Here is a 22639-nt window from a genome sequence, read left to right as displayed (position 1 = left end):
GAGAAGGAATTACCTAGCTTTATTTGCGTTAAGGATACCTTTTAAGCTGTTTCCAACGTTTTATTTTAAAATGTTTCAAACATATGGAAAACTGGATAGAATTTTGCAGCGAAATCAGTATTCTCACCGCCTAGATTCTATCATTAATATATAACTCTACTGGCCTTGTCATATCGGCACCCTTTTATCCTTCTCTGCATCCGTCAACTCATCTTGATTTTTTTTTCATTCATTTCAAAGTAAATTGCAGACAACAGTGCATTTTCTCCTAAGTAAATATCCTGGCACATGTATCATTAACTAGAGTTCAATATTTATTTGCAGTTTTTTTCTCTTCTGGAACAAAATTGTATACAATTAAATGTGCAAGTCATAAGTATCCATCCTCTGAGTTTTGACAAATGTAATACACTTGTATATAAGTTTGCTACCCTTTGTTTTCTTGTGTCTACCCCATTCTTAAAGTTTACAAAACAAAATAAGAAGGAAATGGAAGGACAGGGCACATAGTTGTCCACAGAATAGTCTGTTCTTTTCCAAGCAGCCAAGGGCTCCCTCCCCTCCACCTCCTACCCTCAGCCCCTCATTCTATCTTATAGCCAAGCATTGCTGGAAAGGCCAATTTAAATCCAATGAGATGATTTATTCTACAGTTGCCTCAGGTTCTGATATGGTGAGCCTGCTTTTAAAGGCTTGTATTCAACTTACATTCACATTTCAATGAGAAAAGTTTTTGAGATGTATAAAAATAGAAACTTTCTAAAGATATTAAAAAGTTAAATTATAGTGTCATTTCCTCCCTATTACATTTTTCCTCTTTTGCCTTTTGCCATTTCTCCTCTTCTTCTTTCCCTTTTTCCAGATAGACTCTTGACCACTAGTCTTTATGCCAAGTGAAGGGAATTGGCAAGAACCTTATAGTAAAAGAATTTATGTTGCCTGATGATGAACATTTTGGAGGCTGAATGATATGGAAAAGAACTCTTAAGAACGCAGTTGCGACTGTTCTGTTGTGTGTCCTCTCAGGGTGGCATATGGAAGGCTTAAGACGAGTTCATTTCTTTATTAAAATTAAATTTGAAAAATTATTTAGAAAGCTCTTTGCTAGATCTAGGCTACTCTACACCTTTATTGTGTCATATTTGGTTAACCATCCTAGATAGTGACGCAGTGATCATACATGAGAACAGGGTTTTAGATCGTCACTTCACCGGGAGGTGTGTGGTGCTCATCATAACAGAAGGCAAGACTGTTCTAGAATTTAGGTGTGAAAGATCAGTAGAGGTGGATTTTTAAAGTAAGTTAAAAAATAAATGTGATAGCCTGCAAGGGTAATATGAATAAAACTAGAAAATTAAATAGAAAATATAATTTTAAAATTTAGAATAGCTAGGAACTAAGATAAAGAAAAGTAGGAAGAAAGAATTTACTAATCAACTACAAAGCATTGGAAGAATAAAACTGACTGGAGAGTGATAAAATCGCATGGAAATTGCAAAACGAAGGTTAAAAGCAATTAAGATACACACAAGTACTGAAGAGAATAATAAAAACATAAAATAAGCTAGGATGAGTAGTTAAAATAAATAACACCAGCTAAGAAGATACTTACCAAGATTAAAAAACAGATCAAGTAGTAATAAAATAAGGAAGTGGTTTAAGGCAGTAAATTAAAGAACAATTAAAAGACAATAAGGAAAGAAATTAGCAGGCCAAAATGACACTTAATAATTGTATTAATAGCTAACATTTATTGACTTCTTTCTATGTGGTAGACATTTTACATGCATTAACTTATTTAATTCAAGTGTATTAAAATAGGAATTTATTTTTGGGGTAAGGAAAAAAAAAGTTCAGAGAAGGGAAAGCCAGGCATCAGGGCAATAACCCTTTCCCTGCAAAAGAAAAAAAAAAATCTGAAGGTAAGCAAAATAGACCTGAAGAATCAATTTTCATTTTTTGTCTAATGTGGTGACTTTTGCAGTTGAAACACACCCAGTATCTGCCCTGGTACTTTTCTTTTACTTTCTTTCTAGATCACAGGTTCCTGAAGTGCCTAGCATTACAAATGTGCATTCGTTTTCCCTCTTGTCATAGGTAAGATTGACCTTTGTTAGGGGCAACAAAGTTCCCAATCAGTAGAATCCATAGCCCAAAATCTATGGCAGTGAGCAGACGTTTCATAATCCCACTCATCTTATGGGACCTAGCTCAGGCCTATCTTCTGAAAGTACTCCCTAGTTCCTTCAAACTGTGCCTACATACTACTTAGGACACAGGAGTTGGAATGGGATTTCTTTTCTGACACTTGCCTTTCATTCGTGTCTAGACCACAGAATTCTGAAGAGAATGATCATAGTTTTATATCCTGTTCTTCAACTCAGACCTGGTATACAGTAGGTCCTCAATGAATGCTTTTCAAAGTGAGCCTAGTGGGACCTGTTGTCAATGGGTTTTGTGTGTATGTTTTTTTAACCCAAAACCAGTCTATTCCGACTGAATTTTCTACCTGCTTGGAACCCCTCCCCCCCAAAACATGTATTTTTGCATTTAGATTATGCAGAGCATTTCTCCCACAAGAAAATGGCTTTTTGTTTTCTTTTTTTTTCTGTTTACCACAGCCTGGGACCCAACTTTTACCTCCAATTTATTTATATTGTGTACCCTATAATTTTCATGCCAGAAATACTTCATGGGTGTATATATACTCTGGGTATGGGCATATATACATGTGTGTGTATGTGTGTATTTGTGTGTGTGTGTGTGTGTGTGTGTGTGTGTGTGTGTATATATACACACATTTGACGTTTGCTATTCTTATATAGATTTTGAGGGTGACTAGCAAAAGCTGTTCTTTCCTTCTAGAACCATGCTGTCCAATATAACTTTTTTGCATTGATAGAAATGTTCTATTTTAGCACTGTCCAATAAGTTAGCCATTAGCAACACATGGCAATTGAGCGCTTGAGGGAGGTGAATATATATACATGTATGTTTATATTCAGAGCCCAGGCATCTGTTACTGTTTTTTCTCTTTCCCATACTTTTCTTTTGGGGGAGGTATTATCTCTGTGGCCTTTAGCGTGATCCATCATTCATTCATTCACTCATTTGTTCAGCAGACATTTTCTTGGGACTTATCATTAACTAGAAGTCTGTTGGGCATTAAGGCAAAGAAAATGAAAAGGAGACCGAGCAGCTCTCCATCTTGTCTCAGAAGATCTTGCTGTTCATGTTTAGCCTATTCCTTGGCACTGTTTTTCTTTCTCTTTTTTGAGAGAGAGAGTCTCACTCTGTCACCCAGGCTGGAGTCACCCAATCTCTGCTCACTGCAACCTCCACCTCCCAGGTTCAAGTGATTCTCGTGCCTCAGCCTCCTGAGTAGCTGGGATTACAGGTGCGCACCACCACACCTGGCTAAGTTTTGTGTTTTTAGTAGAGATGGAATTTCACCTTGGTGCCAGGCTGGTCTCAAACTCCTGACTTCAGGCGATCCACCTACCTTGGCCTCCCAAAGTTCTGAGATTACAGGCATGAGCCACGGTGCCCAGCGGCCCTATTTTCATGTAAAGGAAAAAACAATTACCTGTGAAGATTAACATTCTTCGCAGGTAATTGTTGTATTTTGGAAAGAGTTATGAAATCACTTGCTAACTCTCGTCTCTGGAGAAAAGAGTCAGTTCCCTCAGCCTTTCTTCCTAAGACCTGTAGTTGGCTACAGATTGCACTGGTTGCCCTTCTTTAATGAGCTCTGGAGATTGGCCACCGCACAAAACAAAGACATAAGGTATATGTGGACTCTTCTTCGGACACTTTGTTTAAATTGAAATTTTTTTTTCTGATTGCAAATCAATATTTAATGTAGAAAATTTGGAGAATGCAGGAAAACCACAAAGAAGAAAATTTACTCTTTGTGCTTATAGCCTTCTCGCATTTTATGTATAAGTGTGTTTTTTTGTGTGGGTGTAGGCAAGTTACATTTCATTTTAGCTACCTCTGTTACTAAAAATATGAATATTTTCCATATCATTAAACATTCTTCTCAAACATAACTTTAAATAACTGCCCAGGAAATGGTTATAGGGAAAGTCCACAATATATTTAATCAATTTATACCGTAGAACATTTAAGCTGTGTTTTGATTTGTTTTTTGCTTTTTGTTTTTTTTTTACTATTATTAATAACATGGTGGTAAGCTTTATAGCACAGAAAATTTAATGTACATTTTCTGTTATTTCCTTTGGATAAATTTCTAAAAATAGAATTGTTAGATGAAAGGGTGTGAATAAGTTTACAGTCTTTGGGATGTATTGTCAACTTTTCTTCTAGGAACTTCTGTTGATGGTTCTCACTAACAGTTTCTGGTGGTTTCCATTGCTTCACACCCTCAACTGTTTTTCAGCCTTTGTCAATTATCAAATCATTAAATGGCATCTCATTGTGAGTTTAATTTGTATCTCTTGGGTTACTAGTGCGATTGAACTTTTTTATATGTTTATTGGCCTTTTGTATGTACTCTTGAAATGTTCATCTCTTTTCCTATTGATTTCTAAGAACTCTTGCACAATAAGGATATTAATTCTTCTGCACTTGGCCAGCACTTAGTAAACAGAGGAAATTCTGTTTCTGACTGGAGGAGGACTCCTGTGGAGTAAGGATCCAGGTCTCATCCTATTTCTGTGTAAAATTCTTCAGAGGGAAAGCTGGCTGCTTACCCTAGGAAAACTATCTGTAAGTGATACTGGTGTTGATCCTCAAGTAAATAAAGTAATTAACCCTACAATCTAAATTAACTTGACATTTTCTATCTTTCTGATCTATGAAAATTCTCAGGTTGTAAAATAGTACCCAAGAATTTTCTAAAAGAACCCAGAGACACATTAGTGAAATATCTGGGGGTAGATCTGCCCTAGGCCTAGTATTACCCTAAGCCAAGTAAATAAGCCCTTGGCTTGTTTATAGCCAGGTTGAAGAGATCAAAGCTACATCTATTAAAAAAGCTTTCTTAAGACCTTAGCTACACTTAGGTCAAGAAAATGGTATTTTGAGTGACTTGACGTTTTATTGTGGATGCTCGGTCAGCCTTCTTGCTTCTTTTACTATCTGTAAGATAACACATTCTTCTAGGTTGTTGAACTTTGACATCTCACCATCATCTGCTCTGCGCATCTTATTCCATAACAGCATATATACAGAGAAGCCAAATCAGGCTCCTGAGCCCACAGTACAGCTGAAAGATTTATCTGCAGAAATTCTGGGACTCTTTAAAAGGAAAAAATAAAAATTTCAAAAAATCAAACCCCCGTATACTTGGGTGAGAATTCCAGAATAAAAGAGGGTGACTGTCCCCCAGCATCCACTGAGTATTTCTAGGGTGGTGTCAAGTGAATTCAGAATTCTTGAGCACAGAGATTGTTTTCAAGCTCTTGTTTTCGTTTCATCAGTAAGTAGAATTTTAAAAACAACAGTATCCTCCCATCAGTAAATCTGGCACAATGGATGCTAGCTCCCCGTTCTAGTACATTCTTGTCAACATTTTCTATGTGTATCCCCCACCCCCCAGACCGGGCCTGCTTCCCACCGTATCTCCCCCCACCACCCCCCAAGCCCTTCTGTTAGCTGTAATGACCCTGCAAACACTAAATGGCATTTGAGTGCATTAAGCAGCAAACTCTCTGGTGACATAGCAATTATGGCTCTGAAATAGATTTGGTGCGTCACGGAAGATAAGGGTTTTGAAAGTTTCTGTTGTGATTATAGCCTGTAACTCCCACAAATAATAGGCTTCAAAATAAGAGGCTGCCAATGGAGCCTTTGTGCCTTTGTCTCAGTGATGGCACGTAAATTGCTATTAATGTCCTAAGTGTACTTGAATATGCCAGTCTTTGGGATGTGGAGTTGGCTCAGTGTCTCTCTTTACACGGCATGTCATTGTTGGTCTGATAATCTGGGGTAATTGCTGTCTCTTGGATGGTCAGAAAAGTGTAAGGGGTTTAGCTTCCTGTGCGTTGGTAAATAGCCTCAAGATTTACCCCACGAGGGCATGTTCACACATACTGGCTGTGAGTGTGTGTGTTCCATGTGTGGCCACTGTTCACCGTTAAGATGTATATATACTCTCTGTGTGTACCCTTAGTAAATCATAGCCTTGTCAACAAAGCCAAAGCAAAGTCAAAGGTTACAAAAATGAAATGAAGAATTCAGGGCTATATAGAGTCAGCCAATCAGATAATTCATATTGAAAGTTTAAAAAAGAAAAAGAATACACTTGGTTGACTTGTCTGGGTTTAGCTTTATGAGGAAGCATAATTGTCTTGTCTTATGCTGCTCCTCTTTTCTAGTGTAAGTAGCTTCTGTGTCTGTGTATATTCTTTAGGTGCTATGAGTACATTCGAAATGTATATCAGCTCTACGTGAATATAGTAAATGTGGAAATTATGCACGTTGTTGAATGCTGTTTGTTGATGCAAAGAAGTGTGTTTATGTTTTGGTTTGTGCAGTTGTGAGGGTAGAGGTTATTTATTCAGATACAAATAGAGTTCTCTGCACTAAGACACCTTTGTTTAGCTAAAATCAAGCTGAGCTTACTTTTCTTTGCCAGGAGATCAGGATAGCCTTTGGAAAATTAAATAAAATCAAACGTCAAGCTTTAGCCTCTTGTAGGTACAGTTAGCCTAAGGACCCCCCTAAGTCTGTAAGACATGAGCATGTTATATGTAACTGTGCTATTTGTACTCGTGAAATGGGAAAGCAACTGTCCAAAACCTGAAAATGCACACTATCTCCTGTACCGTGTGGGTTATGGAGAGGCTCAACTAAAACCACTCCCTGTGTCTCAGATGCCTTCTATGGAAGTATTAACCCTGGATCTTCACAACAGATTCTTTAGAAAAGAATAAAGCTAAGAAGGAGCCAGAGTAGATCTTGACCTCAGAGTTGATCTATTATGTAAGTGCCCTTTGATAATGTGGCATCAGGATGTTGGCAGGAGGGCACACTATGATGGTGCTGCAGTTGATGGAATCTTCCAGTTGGTGACTGAGCACCCCTTAGCAGTTAGGGTGCATGCAAGATAAAATTCAGGGTAGTAACTTGTAACAAGAGAGTTTGTTTTCGTACCATGTGAACATAGATCAGATATACCATCTTACTCTTAGGTCTTAGACCGGAACTCTGCATTGCCAGTATAAGTTAAGCCATCGTCACTGGCAAGATGGTGCCACCCACGTTAGTGCCTCAGAAGCACAGCCTGGAGGAGCAGAGCTTGTTTTGTTTAAAACCAAGTTTGGTGAGGTGGATTGTTGCTTAGTAGAAGGAGATGTTAGCATCCCCTGACTTTTCTGAGGCCAGTCTTGTGGTTCATATGCTCTAGTATCTTAATAAACAACACAGGGATTCCCAAAGGTGAACTGAAGACCACGAATCACCTGCCTTTAGTCATGAGCTTCTGAAGTAGCCGTGCTCTGCATGTGGGGCCCACACATTGTCCCACAGCCCCAGCTTTTGAAAATTGAAACGTCCAAAAAGCAGTAGCAGACAGTGGGGACTAAGTCTGGCAAATCCTGGGTTCTGAGATCTAGTTTCCTCTCCTGAGAAGTAGGGGTAAGAGTTCACACTAGATTTATGCACCGTTATATGTTTGTGATCCGGAGCAAGAGGCATACCTATAACAATTCCTTATAACTGTGCAGTTATGGTGGACACCTGCAGCCAGGCTATCCAGTACTCACAGGGAAGAGACACCAAGGGACGCCTTCAAAGCCATCATTTCTCCATCCATTCAACTCAAGTGTTTAATTGAGCAGCTACTATGTCAAACATGAGCCTTGTCATCTAATGGCTTGTTATTGAATGATTTACCGTCTCATTGAGGATAAATATCAAAGCCTTTTATGTAGCCTACAAGTCTGGACATGACTAAGTCCTCTCCTCTCTGGTCCCATCTTGCTTCACTCACCACTGTGCTCCTCTATTTCATTCTTTCTTGCCTTCTTTGAGTCCCTTGGAAATTCTGGAAAGGCTTCTCTTTGCCCCACTCTTGGCTTGTCTGTTTTCTGTTCACCTTCAAACTGATTTTCCATAAGCCCAAGTGAGGTCCCTATTTTGTACTCTCTCCTAGCACTTAGTGCTATCTAGAATCTATATACATTATTTTGATGGCATTGAGAATGTCTGTTTCCTGCAAAACAGTAATAGCAGAAACAAGATTTTTTAAACTTATTTTATCAACTACTGTATGCCCAGTATATAGCACAAATAGGCACTGAATATGTATTTACAGAATTAAAAACAAAGTGATTACCGCCAAAAACATATGGTGCTCACACGGAGATTTTAAATGATAAATAAAAGATGCATGTGGCTTTAAACGTCAAAATGAAGGATCAGTAAGTCAGTGGTATGGGAGGCTGGAGACGTGAGTGATGCGTGCCTTGAAGAAACCTACAAGAAGGAGATGACTCTGAAGCTGGGTCTTGAGAGGTGACCTGGATTTCTAGAGACCAGAGGAAATGGACAGGCAGAGGCAAAAAATCCTCTCACTTGACTTCTCTGTACAGGAAAGGAAGGATTCTCGCTTTGACAATGAAAAATTATTACTTCCTTGCAGCAGCATAAGCTACAAAAGTCTTTGTAGCAAGGATTTCTGTTCTTTACCAGGAATGGCTGATGGCAGTGCTAATCCTTCTGAACATAGAGACCTATAAACAAGATCTCAGGGTTCAAGAGGCTTGATGGGAGCCAGACTAGAGAGGGGTGTGGTGGTGTGGCATTGATGTGAAGCCACCAGGGACTGACCTAGTGGTAGGTGGCAATTAGAGAGGTTACCCTAGCAGTCAAAGGGTCATGGAAACAGGAATCCTAGAGCCAGCAGCCTGAGGAGATACAAGCAGAGGAATGTTTCTGGGAATTGTGATGGCAGGTAGTAGCTGATGAGCCGAGGCTCCCGAGCACCATTCCAATAGCAAGAGCAAGTCACTATCTTGGTCTTTAAGGAACTGTAATAAAGAGCAGGAAATTAAACAGAGCTAGGCATAAGCTTGGTAGAGATGGTCTCAACCAGAAGAAAGAAGTTTCTGTATGAGGACACCGATGCCAAATGTCCAAGTAAGACAAGCGGCAAAACTGATTCTGAGTTACCTATGGTACCAAACTAGACCAGAATAGAATTTCTTCTGTCTGAGAGCGCATGTTATCCCCAGATAGGGTTGCCAGATTTAGCAAATGGAAATATTGCATGGGATATCCTTATCAAATTACAGTGTAACGGGGCATCCCCTATTTTATCTGTCAACATCATTCCTAGATCCTAAGAGGGAAGCTGAATCTGTATATGGGTCTCACACCAGAAAGAGAAAAGATAGGGGCTCAAGGATGCAGCAGGCTGTTAGGAGACTATGTCTGTTCTGTACTTTTGCAATTCCCACTGTGCTCGAGGTGGTGACTTGGATACAGATGCAGGGTGGGATGGCCTCCTTCTCCTTGTGCCTTTCTGGAGAACACTCCTTGTCAAGACGGTGTCCTACGCTGTGCCACTGCAACAGTCAGGTTCCAGTGTCTTTCTCAATTGCTTTCCCTAAAAGCAAAACAAAACAGCATCAATATTAATTATTGTGGCTTGTTTGAGATAAGCCATGAAGTACCGAAACTCCCTGATGCCAAGTTAGTAACAGAAACGTTCACTGCCTGAAGATAAAAGTTACCCAGAAACTTGGCAGTGCTTCTCCTCTGCCTTTTGAATGTTTTCTAGATGTACACGGCTATTTACGTGTAGTTGGAGTGAATTATGGAGGTCAGGGATCTGAGGCCATATGTCTCTCCATGCCCATGTCAGAGAATGGATGTCACCATGCCACTAAGTGTTTCTTTATTTCGTCCTGTGCCTCTCCAAGAAACATTTATCAAAATCTGTGATGTGTCAGGCACTGTGGTGGGCACTTGGGAATAAAAGATAAATTCCACAGCCCTGCTTTTCTGGTCAGGTGGGTGAAACAGACATGTGAAGGAACACACGCAATACAGCAGCACATGTGCTGTGATAGAGGCACACACATAGAACTGGGGGCCTGCAGGAAGAAGAAACAAACATGGCCAGGGCACAGATGGATGTGCAAAGATACTCAAATTCAGTCTTAAACAGCAGCCAAAGTGTGAGTGGGATGGAATTGAAGGAGTGAGGGCATGGCATTCAAGGAGAAAGAAGCAGTCATGAGGTGCCTGCTCTGTCATGGGAAATTCATAGGAATGTAAATACTTGTGTTGATATGGGAAGCGAGCAAGATCAAGGCTGTTGCAGACCTGCTGAGGACCTTGAACCTCATCTTGAGGCCAGTGGGAAGCCATTGAAGGCTTCAACAGGGAGATGACATGCACAGAATGACACTTTTGAAAGATCGCTGTGGTGGCAGCTAGAGACAGGACTGGAGGAGTACCCAGACCGGGCCTGGATCTATTTTCCACTGTAAAATTCCCCAGGAAATTTTGAATCTTTTGACGTCCCTAATGGGGCTTTCCAGTAGCATCTTTTCATCCCCGACCATAGCTTGATGAGTGCTATCTGTGTAATCTTGGGAAAGTGTTAAGCATATCAGGAAGACATGTTTCTTCTAGCTGGATAGAAGAATGATGAATCTAGGATGTGACCTCTACTGTGTGAGCTGATGTCTCCCTGACATATAGTGGCTGTGTGTGTGTTTGCATAGAGAGGGAAAGAGGATGCCTCCATGTCTCTTTGTTTTCCTTCCTGGCCGACCCCAACAGTGCCTGGGTGATTGAGGGCCTGGAGCACGTACAGCTCCTCACCCACGCTGAAGGCATCTCTAGTAATGGCATCTGGCCCATATGCAGATCTAGCTCCGCTCTGTGCTGACATCAGCCGGTTTGTGGCACCTCAGCGTATTTCTGGGTTGCAAATGAGAGTTTCTTAGTGCCAGGCTTGCTTGGGCTGTCACATCAGGTGATGAATTCTCTGCATCAATGGTGTGCTGCTAAGGTAAGCACAGAGGAAGAGTGGGAAAAGGAGGAGATGGGGCAGGTGGTTCTTAGCCCAGCAGCCACTGCTGTGGGCTAAAAGCAGTACTGGATCCACAACAGGGAGAAAGAGGCAACTGCCTATGGTCCCCGTTCTGGTTCAAGGAGGGTGGTAAAGTCAGGGCCTGGGTTGCAGTTCTGTGCTGTGTGTCCTGTCAGGAGAAACCACGTGGGTTTCCCATCTGCCATTGCCCCATCCTTGGTGCAAGAGCTAGCTTCCTCTACTTTCTCAGGCAGGCATGTTTTGCATTACCTTTTAGATGAAGTTCTAGCAAAATTTGGTGTATATCAAATTATACGCCAAATTCTTTAGGGTAGACTATGGAGTAAATAGTCATTTTTATTCCTGAAACACTTTATTTCCAAATATCTTTGTGTTTGGGAAATCCAGATTTTCTTATCTCAGGAACCTGCTGCGTTTTGTCCTAATTTTATATTCTATGAGCTTCTCTCTTTGTGAGCCCAGGTTGAGCCTGCTCTGGCTGGCTTAGGCTTCATCTGCAAGAATTAAAAGTTACGTTGGGTCACACTTCCCAGGTGTTGCATCACAGGCCACAGAATTACCTATATAAACTGAGTGCAAATATAAACACTCTTCCATTAAAATGTTTTTAGCAATTAAAAGGGTACCTTTGGTTTCGCAGATTTTGCCTCCTACCCTGTGACCCCTCAGTGTGGTTTATGACATTAGCGTTTCCAGGAATGTGTCCCTTATAAAGGATAGTTTGCATCAGAAAGTAGAGAGGGAAGCTGAGGTGCAGAAGAAAAATAAAAATAAAAGTCTTATTTTCCACCACCCCTCACCCCTGCATGGTTGTTAATGAAAGCATCCTCTCCTCTCACTGTGCCCAGAGATAAATACACAAAGGCGGAGTTTCCTACTTAATATTCACCCACAGTCGAGGAAGAGGGAAGAAATTGCTCCCCAGGGTTAACGTGGCAGTAAGCGAGGTCAGCTGTTTCCCAAGACGGTGCAGCCTCTGAGCATCTTACATTAAAGCTGGAATGATACAGCTGAAGCAGCCAAAGTGATTTACAGGAAACCCGGTTAAGTTGAGTTTGCTCACAGTTTCTATCTTATGACGGTTTTAGCAGTAACAGCAGCAGATAATATACCGTTCTATAAAGCACCTCTAGAGAAAAGAATTCTTCCACACTCCCCAGTGTGACATGCTTCATCTAAAAAGTATCTGTGCTTCTCTGATTTAAACCCTATAGGCTATAATGTCCTAAATTTGGTGAGAAGTGGGAGGTCATAGCTGGCATATCCTGGAATAGGGTGGCCGACAGTCTTATTTTGCCCAGGCCATAGGAGTCTGCTGGGATCTGAGACTTTAGGTATTAACATGGGAAATTCCTGGGCAAACCCAGATCAATGGTCACCAAATCTGAGGAGGTGGGGGGAGGGGGGAGGGGGGGAGAGAGAGTGAGAGTGAGAGAGAGTGTGTGTGTGTGTGTGTGTGTGTGTGTGTGTATGTGCATGTTTGTGGAGGAGAGAGAGTTAAAAAAAAAAGGGAGTGAAAAAGACTTTGTTTAGTGTATTTCTTTTTTTTTTTTTATTTATTTTTTTTTTTTTGAGACGAAGTCTCGCTTTGTCTCCAGGCTGAAGTGCAGTGGCGCAATCTTGGCTCACTTCAACCTCCACCTCCCGGGTTCAAGCGATTCTCCTGCCTCAGCCTCTCCAGTAGCTGGGACTACAGGTGCCTGCCACCACACCAAGCTAATTTTTATATTTTTAGTAGAGACTGGGTTTCACCATGTTGGGCAGAATTGTCCTGATCTCTTGACCTCGTGATCCACCTGCCTCGGCCTCCTAAAGTGCTGGGATTACAGGCGTGAGCCACCTTGCCTGGCCCTGTTTAACATATTTCTTTTAGACAGAAGATTTTATATACTCCTCGCTAGGCCACCTAGAATAATATAATGCTGGTTTTGATATTAGCTTCAACTAATTCCTGTCTCTACCTTCTGTGGGTTCTCTGTACCCATCTTACATACTGGTCTGAAAAAACAGAACTTTTTAAAGAAAAGAGATCAAATTTTTACTGTTTGAGTTATTTCAGATCTGGGATGACTCAAAAAGAAGTCACCCAGAACCTTCTGGGCAATATAAGAATGCCTCGTCAGTTCCTTCTTAATGAAACACCAGAGAACTAATTTTCTTTACTAATGGCTTCATTTTTTGAACCACTTATTGTTATCTTAATGGAATTATGGCATGGCTAAATGATAGGGAGAGAAGTGATTTGTGAGCAATGCAATAGAACTCCTTTGTTCCCTGTGCTGTGACATGTATGCTCACCGTTTTCGTAGAGCTTCCTTATCTGCTTATTTTATACCAGTAGATTCTAAGATACGTGACTTTTTTTCTTTTTTTTTACCAGAATTTTACTCTACTTCATGATATTGTACTTAAAAACTTCTGTCATGTTTTCTTAAATTTCTGTACTGCTGAGTCAGCACCCAACCCCTACCTCCCATCCCCACAGATACACACCTGTCTGTCTGTCTGTCTGTCTGTCTACCTACCTACATACATATGTACATACATACATACATACATACACACACACACACATGTATCTATCTAGATATCTATCTGGTAAACATTCACATATATAAATGAGTAGGAGAAACAGATACCAAAGCAATTATATCTGTAATCAAAGCTGACTCATTTTCCCCAAGTAGCAGGATTATGGGTCCTGTGCATTTTGTTTTTTATGTTTTTTTATTTCCCAGATATTATAGAGTAAATATATCTTATTTTTATTTTTAAAACATGATATTAAAGGATTGTTTTTGGGAAAAATAAACATAGCCACCATTCTTCGTCAGCCTAAAATGGCGCCAGAGTCTCTATTCTTGGTTGGGAAGGGAGGCTATAATGTTGTCACCCCTGTGGCAGACCTGCCTTAGAAATTTGAATTAATTCTGTTCTTGATTCTGAGTATACTACACAGTGTTTGCCCCCAAAAGTTGGAAAAGCCTTCTGTTATGACAGAAAGCATTCTTTTCCTCCTTTTTGTTCTCCGTCTAATCTCTTTATCACAAACAGCAGGAGGAAATGTCCTCCAACAGAGAAAAGGAGGAGAGGAGTGACCTGACTGGGTTAGGAGATGGGAGATTGGAACTTGAGAGCAGTTATTTGCTGACCCAGGATTTGGGAACGGTGTTCTTGGCATTGCTCAGGATGCCCTCTTGGTATGCAGATCTTCTTTTCAGTGAGGTGTGAACAAAACCTACCCTGATGCTGAAGTAACTGGTAGAAACTGCTTTGAATTAAAAGCCTGGCTTTCCTGGGAAAATTGGCGCATCACTGGTATAAGCCAATGATAAAGAAAGCCAAGTGGATGAAAAGGGCAGAGAAAATGGAGCCTCATACAAAGGTCTTGAAGCCTGTGTTCTCAGGCATGAACCAGGACACCTGCTTTTCTCTTGCACCTCTGCTCTCTTAGGAATAAAATGTGAACGGACATTTCCAGCACCTATCAAGTGCCAGACACTCCCCCAGTGCCATAGACTTTGCAAGAGTTGAAGTGGCGGTCCCTCCCAAACAGCAACAATAATACCTGCCCCATCTCCCCTAGATTTTTCAGAGAATGAGAGGAGAGTACAATAGAAAATATTTTACCAGGGACATCTCAGACCTGGTCTGTTCAACATGAACTCCAAAGGAACACGGTAATTGAAGAGGGCAAAGGCATTTTAGCACACTTATATTTCAATGCTTTAAAACATCTAAACAATCATGAATTATGCATCACGAATTAACCACTATAGCAAATCATTCTTGAACTATTTTAGTGCTGGGATTTTTTTTTGAAAGGGGTGGTTACTCAACAGATTTTTTAAATAACGATTTTAACAGTTTTATTGTTGGGATGCTCCTGGATCTGGAGTCTTATAAAAATGATCTCCAAATATAGATCAAGCCTGTACCTTCCCATCTCACCACCTCTCTGGGTATATTCACACAGACCAGTCCTATGGCCTTGGCACCACTGTTGTATCTGTAATAGTCACCTGAATTACCCCCTGTACTTTTCAAAACTCACCTCAAAGAGTGCTCCCTCTATGAAGTGTTTCCTGATGTTGCAACAAAACGTGGTAACGTTTTTATTTGAAACTTCATAACAATGGGACTCTATCATGTATTAGGTTCTGCCTTGATTTATAGTTCATTCATGGGCTTATCTCCCTGTATGAGCACATGAACGATATCTCACTCATCATTATATACCCATGAGCATCTAGTAGAGAACCTTGCATAGAACAGGTACCTGGAATCCCATAAATATATGGGACATCCAGAGCCGGAAAGAGCCTTAGAAAGCGTTTGAGCCAACCTTCTTTTTCAAAAGGGAAGACTAAGATCAAATAGGTGAAGGTGCTTTACCATCAACAATAGCTAGTTGTTGCCAGAGTCAGAACCAAAACCTTGAGTCTCTTGACCTGCAAGACAGCTGTCGTTTCACTGCTGGCTGGGACTGAATTATAGAGTCTTTGAGAAGTTTAAACACATCCTATTAGTGGGAGGTGTTAACATCGTATCCAAAGGCTCACTCGGATGACCCAAACTTATTTGAGGGTGGGGGGAATATTGTCACCCACAGTAATAGTTTCCTGTTGATGAGTATCACTCTGTGCCAGGCACTGTGCTAGGTCCTTTACACAAGTTGCCTCATTGTCATTGTCTGCTGAAAACAGCCACTCAGAGGACTGACTTCTCTCCCTTTTTCCCTTCTAGGCTAATGGAGGTTGGCAGGATGCTACTACCCCTTCATCAGTGACCTCCCCTACAGAAGGCCCTGGCAGTGTTCACTCTGATACCTCCAACTGATCTCCCAGCAATCGCATCCCGGCTGACCCTGTGCCCCGGTTGGGGCAGGGGCAGGAGGGAGGGTTTCTCTCCCAACGCTGAAGCGGTCAGACTGGAGGTCGAAGCAATCAGCAAACACAATAAGAGTCTCCTTCTCTTCTCTTCTTTGGGATGCTATTTCAGCCAATCTGGACACTTCTTTATACTCTCTTCCCTTTTTTTTCTGGGTAGAAGCCACCCTTCCCTGCCTCCAGCTGTCAGCCTGGTTTTCGTTATCTTCCCTGCCCCTGTGCCTCTGTCCTAGACTCCCGGGGTCCCTGTCCTCTCTCATATCACGGAAGGATATTTTCAACAATTAGAGGAATTTAAAGAGGAAAATAATGACAAAGAAAATAATAAAAGTGTTTGTACGTTTTCATGCTGGTGGTTTGAGGAGCCAAATTTACCTCACTCGGATCCCTAACTCCTATGTTAACAGCCAATCTTCCTCTGTCTCTCTTACTACTCTCACTACCTCTTAGCAGGAATACGCCACATTGCCCTACTCATTCCAGGCCTCCCTGCCTCCTCTTGCTCTTCCTCCCTGGGGACAGTACTGATTGGAACACTTTCCTCCTCTTCTTCCCAGCCCCAGCTATTCACTGGGGACTGTCATAGCTGGGATTCCTAAGGTGCCACATTTTTCAATTTCATCTCCACTAGGTTGGTTCCCAGGCAGGAAGTCAGGCAGTAGGGAAGGACACGGGAACAGCAGGTGCAGAATTCCTACAGGCTTTCTAATCCTGTGAGCAACGGCTCTCAGTTTCAGAGGCACAGTCTTTGCAGACCATTCAACACTCAGCAAGCAATGTTTAGAACCTATTGCAAAACTGGGCCTGGGTTAGGCATAGTGATGAATGCATCAGTAAGGAATAGAAAGCTCTTATCATGAAACCCTTCAACCTCAGCCATGCCTTCATACTTACACACATACATGTACATGTTGGCACATGCACCAGTTCACACCTTCACTTTCCCAAGGTGCCATGTACAATTACCTGTGTTAATAACCATAGCACTATACTTTATGAGCCCGAGAGAGGGAATTAGTGACACTGAGTGAAGGTCACTGACACAGAGAAGCAGTATGTGTCTGGGGCTTCCAGGACCTGCAGGGCCGCTAGCATGCACTTACCGGAATGGCATACGCAGGACCTGATCTTGAGGAAGGCCAGGTTTCCAGTGTGAACTAACTCCTGTTCTCACCACCTCTGGAGTGCTCAGGGAGCCACACACAGTACTTACAATGTCTTTCATGGATTCGGTTCTGTTTCATTTTTTGTTTTGTATTAGGCACACTGTATTACTTTTCCAAAATGTTACACCACACCATGTTCTTGATGCCGACCTATCGCTCTGGAGGAAAGAGTTGTTTCAGAACGTGGCTCATGTGAACTTTTGCTAGCTGCATTTGAGGACCTGAGAATCATGGGGAAAGGGGAGGTAATGTTTTCATTGAAATCATCACAGTGATTTTTATTCCCTGGGAACACAGTGTGTACTAAAAATATATGAGAAAGTAGCTTGTACTTGAAAGCTATTCTCAGATGTCACCTGAGCTCACCATCTTCATAGCCAACCCAACCAGCAATAAAGATGGCAGCTCTATCACTTGATTAAGTGGGAGGTGGTCAAATCTTTTGGTGCCTCATTTTCTTCATCTGTGAGATGAGAACTGCTATGCCTGCGTTATAAGAGGCTTGTGAGAGACTGGAGAAGTTGGTTTTACTCGTATCCAACCTGTAAATGTGAAGTCAGGGGAAGTAATGTCCCTGAAATAAACGGGTTCATGCTGTCTAGGGGCGGTAAATGGTTTTCTTGTTCTAACTCCTGATTAATATCAGAACCTTGATGTCATCACCATGATGACAAAGAGAAGCGTTGTTGATTTTCTTGGTTTTGGTCTGTCTGATTCCTTGGGAGAAAGAAAAGCTTCCAAACTAGAAAAATAGGCCCTGGTTCTCTTAGTTTGCACTTGAACCCAATATGTTGCCTTGTACATCCTTGGTCCCTGTCACATTGACTGTGCTTGGGAGGCTTCCAGGGAGTAGAAGACCCTGAGGGGTGAGAATGTCCAGCTAACAAGGACATGGAAATTCTCCATGGCACTACAGTCATGAGTAGAAAACACTCTGTGTGCTCAGAGGAACAGGGATGCCACCGAAGAAACTGGAGGGTACGTGTGTTTGAAGGAAATGCAAAAGCTAAATATTTAGCAAAATGAGATTATGCCTTGATGACTAAAAGACACTAGAAAGGTTGTGTCTGCTAACTTCTGCCCTAATCAGAACAGATGCCAGAAGGAGCATCTTGGTGACAACTTCATAGTAATTAGAACCAGTGGAGAACTCCGTCTTAGTGGCAGGAGTATAATGAAACTGCCCACACCAGAACATGGTTGAATCACCTTTGCTTGACTTAGCGCAAAGTGCAAAAGAGACACAAAAGTGTGCTCTTGGAAACAGGAAGAGTGACTCCAGATGTGGCTTGAATGATTGCCATGTGAAGTCAATGCAAAAGGTCAGAGCAGTGCTACATTTGCACAGGCAGTTTCTCTCCGGGCAGTAGTTTGCACTGATGATCAGCTTTCATGGCATTTCCCCACCCAGCACTTCACTTAGTCCTCTCTATATTCAGCACCTCTCCCTGGCACCCCCTGCAAGCCCACTGTCACTTCCTGCTTCCAACGTGGCAGCCGTGGGATCTGTCCACATTAAGCGAAGTAGGAGAACACAGAGCAGCGGGATGGGTTTGGAAAAAGTGTGCCTCTGCAAACACAGCTTCCTGAGAATTCACATTAGGTCAGTCCTACGGATACCAAGAGGCACCCCAGGATTCCTTCATTTTCTAATGGAACTGGGAGTGCTCCATTCCCCCACCCCGACCCCCCAAGTAAATTTCCCCTGATAAATGATACTAGACCCTGGGTTTGCCCACCTTGTAACTCTTCATTATCTCCTCCTTTTCATCCCTAACTGCTCCTCCCGCCGGCGTGGAATTGATACCCATGCAGTACATTTGCCAAGTGGCACCTTCTTTCAATTTATGTTTTCTTTTGCCGTGGTGGTGGTTCTTTATTTGCTGGTTGCCTTTTCTCACACATCTTTTTCTCTCCTTTCCTTCTGCTTTTTGTTTTTCTGCCCAGAAAAACCTGACTTCGATACCAAAAAAGATGAAACTACAGAAACTCAAATTTAAAAAAAACTTTAAAAAAAAAAAACAAAAAATACTCAACAATTCTTTCAGCTTTATTAACATTTTCCATTGTTTCTTGCGACTTGTGTCTCGTTCTTTGTAGTATTGATGATGAACATTTGATAATGAATGTTCTTGTATATTCAGATAAAGAAAAAAAAACCAAAAAAGCGGTCTGAATTTAATAGTGTTTATAATAAAAATTTTAAAAATGACCCTCATAGCACGCAAAACAGGATGGGGAATTCCCCCTCTTCCTTCTGTGACAATGCGTATCATTCCTGCATTAGTTTTTAACACCAAACTACCTACATTCATCATTTCCCTCATTTTTCTTTTATTTTCTTGCATTTGTGAATTAGTTCAAGAATGCTAGAAAAGTGTCGAGTTGTGCACATTCATTTCTTGTTTCACAATGTTTAAAAGTGACAGTAATTCATTTTGTAAACTAAAAAAAAAGGTTGGAATAGTGATCATAATAGGTACAACCTAACACATTATTATGTTTATTAACTTTGAGACCCAGAAATAAATTCTTTTCTTTTCTTTATTCTTGCTCTTAAAAATACAAAAAAAAAAAAAAAAAAGTTTCGTTTTGTGTTATTTTTTGGTTTGTTTATGGGGGGGGCTTTTTTTAATTGTCAGGATTATGATCTTGCTGTTTTTCTTCGATATGTATACAAGGTGATGTGAAAAGATGACATTAGCATAGTAGTAAGAACAAGTAGGCTTGTTCTTCTACTTTGTTTCAGGATTTAGTTAATGCCAAAAGTGAAGATCAAGTTCATGTTGATATCTCATGGCTCACCTGCATTTCCAGAGTGTGGCACTCATGCAGACCCAGAGAAAAATAAAATCAGGGACATGCTTCTCCTTTTAGCCCTTTAAAAATTTAAGAAATTAGCCCAAGGGAACGTTTTATGCTATCAGGAAAAGTTTTGGCCATTTTTGATTCTGATTGTCACAGCCAAGTACTTTGTTTTCTTTCTCCCTAATTCCATGAGTCCTCTTCCAAGTAGAGAGGCTTTTTCTTCCAGAGAAATCCCACAGGAGATGCTGGTATGATGGGCACCATTGGCTAAGTAAACTAGATGCAGGAAGCGGTCCTTGGGGCCAGTCTGCCAGCAGAGTCCTGGTTCTGGATAAAGAGTTGGTGAGATATTGGGCCAGGCTCAGTGCTGTAATTTTAATGCTAAGAGGTTGAGTTTACTTCACAGACAGTACACCTCTTAGTAATCTCTGACTTAGGCAGCTGCTTGAAGCAAATCGCAAAACCGGCTTGATTTGGAAGGCTTTTATTAGCGGAAAAAAGAAAGCCATATTATCCGAAAAAGCTTAATTTTAAATATCCCTTATTCAACAAATTATGTTCAGAAAGTGGTCAGAACTTAGGCAAGAAAAGTGAAGAAAGAATGCAGAATTGAGGGGTAACACCTTAGGAAGTATTTCTACCCGGAAACTTGCACTCTCGAAGTCGTAACAATATAATGGCGAGCTTTTCACATCACCTTTATGGTTTCAATCCCTAGCTCAAAGCTTTCTGGAATCTTTTATTTTTTTGTAACCTTTTTTTTTCTTTTGTTAAAATAAATAAAACATTCAATGTTTTTCTCCTTTTCTCTCTTATTCTTTTCTTTAGCATTTTCATTTTGAAATGCTTTCCTTTGGTTGTTGGTTTATTCTCCCCCACCCCTCCCCTTTTCTTATTATTCAGAGTATAAACCTGCAAAGCTCTGCTCTGTTTTGGTTTTGAACGTTTAAGCTTTTATGCTTCTGTGAGAGCACAGGCTTCTGTCCCTTTTGATTCCAACTGAACTTTTGTGTTCTCTAATGATACTAACACGGTGTAGGTTTTACAGTCTCCTAATTTGTACTGGTAATGCATATTCCAAATAAATAGTTTCTTTTGTTGAAAAAAAAAAAAAAACCTTGTATTTTGTGCACATTTCTTTACTTACTGGCAACGTCTCTTTCCCCAAACTCGGCCTGTATTAGTGTAGATTATGGTTTAAACTGTTGCCCTAATCACTGAAAGGTCTGCATACCATGGTAGTGGGGCAGAGACCTCATGGGCCACCTTCTTCACTCAGGAAATAAGAAGGAAGGAAGAAAGGGTCATTTGTGAGTAAACAACAGCTGTATTTCAGAGGGATAGAGCGTCCCGTCCTGTCTGCTTGCAACTGACAGCCATCCACCAAGCACCAGTTCAAAGAAATGCCAGGGGTATTTTCCATAATAAATTCTAAGTCATGGCTGTATGCCCAGTGATTCTCCTTTTCTTCTCTTTGTCTGCTGTGATCTGGTCATAAGAAAATCTGTGGTTCCCAAAAGATGTTTCAGGGGAAGGAATCTAGGTTATAAATAATACCCAGTTGTAGGCTTTCAGAAGTATGCTAGATGTTACTCCCAGTGGATGTGTATCTCTACTCTGTTATATCTACCATCCCAAATAAGCATGTCTTTCAATCGTCTGCACTCATATTGAACCCCTGACCTTGAGGTTTTGATGTGTTACAGAGTGTGGTGTCCCGAGACTTACACCAGGCCTCCATGTGTAAGTCTGTGCCCCTGCCTTTAACACCATCTTTCCATCCTCAGAGTGGGATGGAACTCCTTGTCTGGCTTTTGGCAGGTTACTCGGGGGCCATCACATGCATTGCATTCTCATTTTCGTGTTGTAGCTCTCCTGTGAGGCTCTGACCAGATCCTCTGTGAGACGAGTATGTATTGAAAGCTAAGTTAACAATCACTTATCCCAGTCACAATTCTAAAGAATAGAAACTAGATCAAAGCATCTCCAGCCTATGGGAATCAACTTATCATTTTTATTAATGAACAAGCTAAGTTCCCAATGGCTTCAAAAGCTTACAGCTATCTGCCAATGTTGAGGTGGTGAGCACCACCAGAAGCCAAAATGGAGGACTCGTGTTCCCTTCAAATCATGTTTGTTTTTTTTTTTTTCTTTTTTTGAGAGGGAGTTTTGCTCTTGTTGCCCAGGTTAGAGTGCTCACTGCAACCGCTCTGCCTCCTGGGTTCAAGCGATTCTCCTGCCTCAGTCTCCCGAGTAGCTGGGATTACAGGCATGCACCACCACGCCTGGCTAATTTTTTGTATTTTTAGTAGAGACGGGGTTTCTCCATTTTGGTCAGGCTGGTCTTGAACTCCCAACCTCAGGTGATCCGCCCACCTCAGCCTCCCAAAGTGCTGTGATTACAGGTGTAAGCCACCGTGCCTGGGCTCCCTCTTCAAATCTAAACATTGGAATATACTTATGGGAGCAAACAGGCTCCAATTACTTCCTTTTCCAATTGCATGGAGAATTGGAGTCTAACTCACCCACCAAGTGTATTACTTAGAGTGTTTCTAAATCGATGTAACAAATAAACCAAAAATGTATACTGCTTTAAATGCAGTACAAGCTATTTCTCACTTATGGAACAACCCAAGGCAACTGTCCTGGTCAGAGTGCTTCCTCTCCATGAAATGATTCACAGATCCAGGTGCTTCTACGTTGTGGCTCATCCATCCTCCAAGAATCTGTAGCTTTTCACATCT

General features: G+C 41.3%; 1 protein-coding gene across 3 annotated transcripts in view; it reads left to right on the top strand.

Annotated features, from left to right (window-relative positions):
• PBX1 (PBX homeobox 1) overlaps positions 1 to 20996 on the top strand; it is a 295691-nt gene extending 274695 nt beyond the window's left edge. For all 3 annotated transcript variants that reach the window (XM_032291546.1, XM_032291545.1, XM_032291547.1), the window contains one exon: positions 15779 to 20996. In XM_032291546.1, the coding sequence (XP_032147437.1) occupies positions 15779 to 15871 (93 nt within the window). In that variant the 3' untranslated portion in view covers positions 15872 to 20996. The remainder of the gene's footprint in view (positions 1 to 15778) is intronic.
• The last annotated feature ends 1643 nt before the right edge of the window (positions 20997 to 22639 follow it).

This window comes from Sapajus apella, unplaced genomic scaffold (assembly GCF_009761245.1).
Source record: "Sapajus apella isolate SASKATOON/1434 unplaced genomic scaffold, GSC_monkey_1.0 scaffold25, whole genome shotgun sequence".
NCBI lineage: Eukaryota > Metazoa > Chordata > Mammalia > Primates > Cebidae > Sapajus > Sapajus apella.
This window is presented reverse-complemented; position numbering and strand designations above follow the sequence as displayed.